Here is a 5,919-nt window from a genome sequence, read left to right on the forward strand (position 1 = left end):
AGGCAAGGTGTTACATTACAAAGTGTGCTGTCCTTCAGATCGACATTAAGTCGGGTGTCCTCCTTGCGAGCATCTGCTGGTGAATGTAAAATATCCCACGGTGTCTTTCACAAAGAGTAGGTGAGTTATTCCTGACACTTTGGCCAAATTTCAAATTCCTGCTCGAACATATACGGAGAGCACTGCGTCAGCGACACACCTGCGCTCCCAGCAATGATGCAAACCACCAGTCAGGTGCTGCATACGGAATGATGATAATTACACAGTAAAGATTTTATTTATTTTTTTGAACCCAAACCATAGATTAAAGAACATTTTTACATTTTCTTGCATGCTCCAGTGAAGTTTGTGGTAAACAAATCCCATAACAAATACATCCAACAAACTAAAAAACCTAATAACATGTGCTTTTGGTGCACCATTATTTCTAATTACCACATGTAATGAGCACCTTCATATCCCAGAACCCAAAAGGCACAGTTCAATGGTCATAAATAAAAAGCAATACTATATTGTGCATTCCCTCTTTAGAATAGCTCAGTTAAGGCACATTATACCATTTCAAATTAAGAGGCGTCAAATCCAAACCGTTATGACGTTTGAAAACATTCCATTTGTAAGTTTCTCGTTTTAAAAGTCTAAAATAGCCTGACAAAGATTTGCCATGTAGCCAACAAGAAGCTTTTTTTGGTTCAAAAATAGCTTTTAAGTTAAAAACAAAAATCACAACATATTCGTTGCAAGGCACCTTGAGTTATCAAGCTTTTTCAGTCAATTAAAAAATACAATATGCTGGATAATCGAAAATAAAATCACAGTAAAATGTCCAGCAATCTAAAAGTAGCATAATGACAATAGACACCGAGTTTAACTCGTAATAAATTCTGCATATAAATTAAACCATACCTCGATTTCAGTAAGTCTTAAGTTCACCATTTTAAACCGCCGCAAAAGTTTTGGTGCAAGCCGCAACTCGTGAAAAACATCAGCACTGTACAAATTATTTTGAATACCTTCATTTAGAGGTCCTAGATTTTGAAAAAAAAACATGCTCTAAAGATTAGCAATAAGAATGACGAAGGAAGAACAATGGCTAGAATTCGTATTGCACAATCGGGCCACAAGATGGATACGTCGCTTCAAAAACACTGAAACGTTATTCCACGGTGACAGACTTCGCCAAATTCCTGGGGCAATCCACCTGAAAAGGGATGCATAAAGGCAGTGAGTGTGACCATCAAGTGAAAATAGAGTGTTGCAAAAAAGAAAATAATAACTTTCAATGGCATTGAATGATTTGTTGTTGATGGAAGTTTTTGTTACATCCGCCACGGACGGTGGACGGAGGTTATGTTTTCACCCGTTTGTCTGTTTTTCTGTGAGCAGGACATCTCAAAAAGTTAGGAACGGATTCGGACAAAACTTGGTGGACAGGTTGGGTGTGTGATAAGGAAGAATTGATGAGATTTTGGTGAAGATCTGGATATGATAATGTTTGTTGAATTGGAAGCGATTCTTCACCATTGAGAGAAATGGCCAAAAACAAGAAATGGCACGATATCTCAAAAACATTATGGACAGATTGAAACGAAACAAAACGAAACGAGTTGGATGAGTTGGGTCGGTGACAAGAACAAGCAGATAAGATCTTTGTTCAGGTCCGGATCAAGATCTGGCCTATTTGTGGGATACAAAACAAACTGTTCAGCCTGGTGGAGGTATGCGCTCGACTGAGAGCCATTCTCATTTTCAATATTTTTCATGACAATGTTTTGATTTGAGGTTCAAGAAAAATTAAATTTCCTGCTTTCCTAACACATTGTGTACAGTGAAAGGATCAGCTAAATACAACACAACAACAAGCATTTTACAGCCATTTTTTCCTGCTAAAGTGGGGGTTAGCAGCTAAATTCATAAATAAAAGCTAAATTAAAAAAATAAAAAGGTACTTGCATCCATATTCCGCAGATTGGCAATATGCAGCGACAGCAACTGCAAGGGGATGACGGCAAGGATTCCCTGAAGGCAATCTACAGTGGATGGGAGTAGCAGAGCCTTGGAGGCAAGGCTCATGGTTTCTTTGTCACCCTTCTCACAAAGAACCACTGGGAGGCCCTGTTGAGAAGATAATTTCACCCTTGTGAATCCTGTTCGAAATATTATCGGAATTACTTCCACCCGATATGTCTCGAACTATGAACCACCTCAAATGATTTTTATGTTGTCACGACATGGAGGATTTTCACTTGCTGCCATTCTATCACATGGTTTTAAAGAGGATGAAGTTAGACTTCAGGCCCACATTCCTGAGTTTGTGGAAACCACTTTTCCTCCTATCTCACCGAATGATCTTGGGTTGTAAACTCTCATAGATGCTCCATTGTCACCGCAAGCAAAGTCCTTTTTATCCAACTTTTGTCTATTCATATCATTAAGTGTCTCCATGTTGTACTCTCCTTACTTCTCACATTCTGTGTCAGTGTTCTGTCTTCATACATTTTTCGCACCTGTGTGGAACCAAGCTACCCTGGCTACTCTCCCAATCCACTTTCAAGTCCAATGCCTTTTTTGTTGTAGTCACATCTCCTCTGGTATTCTATATTTACTCTCTTAATGTTAATGGCTGGATCCCATCTTTTTTGGTCTTGTCCTGTTTGTAACATCTTGGCCTGAACAGGTTTGAGATAATTGGGAGAGTTCATCATTTGTGCATTAGGTAATAGGTCAATTCACCCCCAATTGTCAAGATGGTGTCATCGATAATTTCATGTCATGCTAATGTTCTGCTTTAAGGTGCTTCTTTTGAGGCTGACTACAACTTTGTGCACAGCGTTTCTTCAATATGCTTTGCAGTATTGATAATAATAAGAATAACCACTCCCTTCACATCTTCAGATGTAAATAAGCTGCCAAGGCAGTTTTTCCTTGGCTAGGGAGGCACAACCCTGGATGGGCCGTCACTCTGATGACGCAGGATACTTGAATGACTCATTCTTCACAGTAAGTTGGTACTCATTCTGCTGACCTTGGAAGGATGACAGGCTGAGTCAACCCACCGGTGTTATTTTAAACAGCATGGCAGGAGCTCAAACTCAGGACCCTAATCTAGATCTTAAGCCAGACACTTTAACCATAAAGCCAACACCAGGATTCAAAGAAAAAGTTATTCTTCCTTGTTGTTCACGTTCACGTTCACCTTCCCCTGAGGGCCTTTTCGAGCATGTGTGTAATCCAGTAAATACAGTATATCCCGATGGTTATATACATCGTCCTTACGTCCAAACTTTGTTATCCTAATTCCTTCATTCCTCTTTTTCTTTTTCTTTTTGATACAGTCAAGGCTCGTGAGGGAGCTATAACAGGAAATGGACCAAGTTGTAATAGCATGAAAAGAACAGCAGGAAGAGGGGGTACAGGGGAACACACCAACAGTAGGGTGAAATGACAAAATAGAGGGAGACAAGGAGGGATAAGGGACATGGGGAAGAATGAGAGAAAGGGGAGGACACAGGTGATGAACAAGATGGATACAGCTGCAAACTCTCAATCACAGAAATGGAAGCAAAATCTAGAACCCTAGAAAGAGGTAAGCTTGGGGAGCATTAATGGGGTACAAAAAAATATCATGGTTGCAGATGAGGGATAACTGAGATGGTGGTGAACAGCACTCTTGAAGCCCTGGAGGGAAGAATGAGGTTGAAGAGACTGAGGTGGGAGAAAAGAGGAACAAATGAGTGTAGGTGATCCCTCTCCCATCACTCTTCTTTTTTTCTGCTACTCATCTACTCTTGTACAATGTCTTTGTCTCCATGTTCTTGACAATCCTCTGTCAGTTTGTGAACCTGCTTCCCTCTGTCGTTTAACTCCTCCTCGTGACGAGATATTTGTACATAAAAAATGTATATAAATAACTAATGGCATGTCAGACAAACACATATGGTATATGTGATTTTAACATAGGTACCTCAAATCATAAAACGGGTTCTAATAAGAACACTAACAGACCAACCATTTAGTGATTCTATCAACAAATAAGTTCTTTGAATGTAGCAGTATGTACATGCTTTATTCAGTGATGTTTGTTTAAAAATCGAGTCACAAAACGATCAGGGAATGCCATTCAAACTCGATTTGACTATTGACTCAAGAAGATTCGACCTGGAATGGTGTGGTCGTGGCCTTTAGAGGTGGGGGGGATTGGTGTGAGTGGACTTGGATCCACCATTGTGGGATGAGTGAACATGCTTTCTCAACAAACGTACCTGCCTGGCTGTGACCTGTTTGAGTGCGTTGTGGCATTTGGTATATGTACCATCCCTTGTGATAATCATGATCACCGGCATCTTGTTGTCAACCAGTGCCAGCGGTCCATGTTTGAGCTCGCCAGACAAGATGCCCTCGGAATGCATGTATGTTATTTCCTTAATTTTCTGCACAAAACACATACCAGGAATCATAGGAATCTCCTCTTTACTGTCACTACCAGAGGTCAACCCAGTCATATACACTCCATTGACACCAGAAAAATGTTTCTTTTTTGGCTTTGGCCACCTTGTAAATAAACATAACATTTTTTATTGTCACAGTGACATATTTTGATAAATAAAAGGTGTCACCATAATCATGCCTTATTAAAGAAAGCTACAAATAGGATCAGGATAGGATCAAAGCTACCAAAAGCAACAAAAGCTCATTTGAATCAGGAGCAACAGTCACTCAACCCACACCCCCCTCCCCCACAGAATCCTTTCATTTGCGCAGATTTTGATGCGCTCAATGTATTTTGGGACATCACAGGTGATGAAGGTTGTGGTCAAGTTTCATGAAAATCGTGTTTGTAGTTTTGGAGAAGAGAGCAAATACCTATTTTGGAGGGTCAATCCCTCACCCTTCCCCCTAACCCCCTGGTAAACCCTCTTAATGAGTGCATGTTTTGATGCAGTCAAGATACCTTCGTTCAGCACCAGATATAAAGCTTGTGGCCAAGTTTCAATAAAATCATGTATTTGGTTCAAATGAATTAGGGGTTTATGGACTGACTCATTCACTCACTCACTGACTCACCGACTGACAGATACAGCCAAATTGCTTAAGCTTACTGGACTAAAGTCCAGGTGAGCTCAAAAATAAATTTATTTTACAATATTATTGCATGAAATTTCAATATTTGGTGTGACGGCCTTTACCTGGAAATATATACATACATATATATATATATATATATATATATATATATATATATATATATATATATATATATATATATATATATATACACATTTAGGGTGCTTCTAGCTACTATGGTGAATATTCAAATTTGCAATAGAAGTTTGCAGAACCTTCCAAATGGTGAGGTTTCATGAAAAACTAAAATCTTCCAAGTTTTATTAAGATTAAATAATATTTAGGACTTGCGCAGGCACTTGACATCCTTCTCCATTAGTACAACATGGCTAAATTAAAATGAAAATCTCTTTTGATGAAAACAATTTAAAAAAATTATCCTGAAAAGTAAATAATATGCCTTTATAAAATCAAAGTTTCCTTTGAGGCCTTTGGGTATTTCCGTCGGTCATCCTCCATCACTTGAACAAGGTACTGCACTTGAGCCTCATCTCTTGTTCGACCAGCTTTAGTGAAATCTTGGATGAGGGCGACGCCTCTTTCGGCCACATCATTCACGACGTTCAAAGAGTCAACCCTCTGCTTTGCTTTGACGTAGGATTCAAAGCTCTTCCAGTTTGATGGATCCTTTTCCTCGAGAAAGTCTTCTGGCAGCTCGAGGAGCGTAAAGAGATTTTTACTTTGGGAGGAGCAGAGGTCAGACAGCTTCTTTCCCTCTGGATTGGGAAGCCAGACTCGTCGAGATGGATCCTCTGAACCCTCCACGTCCTTCATGTTTATTACCATGGAGATCTT

The 5,919-nt window shown here is 39.6% G+C and overlaps 1 protein-coding gene across 1 annotated transcript in view; it reads right to left on the reverse strand.

Moving 5' to 3' along the window:
• Positions 1-258: 258 nt before the first annotated feature.
• LOC147018720 (glutamine--fructose-6-phosphate aminotransferase [isomerizing] 2-like) overlaps positions 259-5,919 on the reverse strand; it is a 70,219-nt gene continuing 64,558 nt past the window's right edge. Inside the window, exons 17-19 of the mRNA XM_085898722.1 lie at positions 4,263-4,430; positions 1,954-2,115; positions 259-1,201 (exon numbers count right to left, since the gene is read on the reverse strand). Coding sequence (XP_085754848.1) covers positions 1,157-1,201; positions 1,954-2,115; positions 4,263-4,430 — 375 coding nt within the window. The 3' untranslated portion in view covers positions 259-1,156. The remainder of the gene's footprint in view (positions 1,202-1,953; positions 2,116-4,262; positions 4,431-5,919) is intronic.

Source organism: Eptatretus burgeri, chromosome 10, assembly GCF_056783735.1.
Source record: "Eptatretus burgeri isolate ZD-2024b chromosome 10, Ebu_testis_v1, whole genome shotgun sequence".
NCBI lineage: Eukaryota > Metazoa > Chordata > Myxini > Myxiniformes > Myxinidae > Eptatretus > Eptatretus burgeri.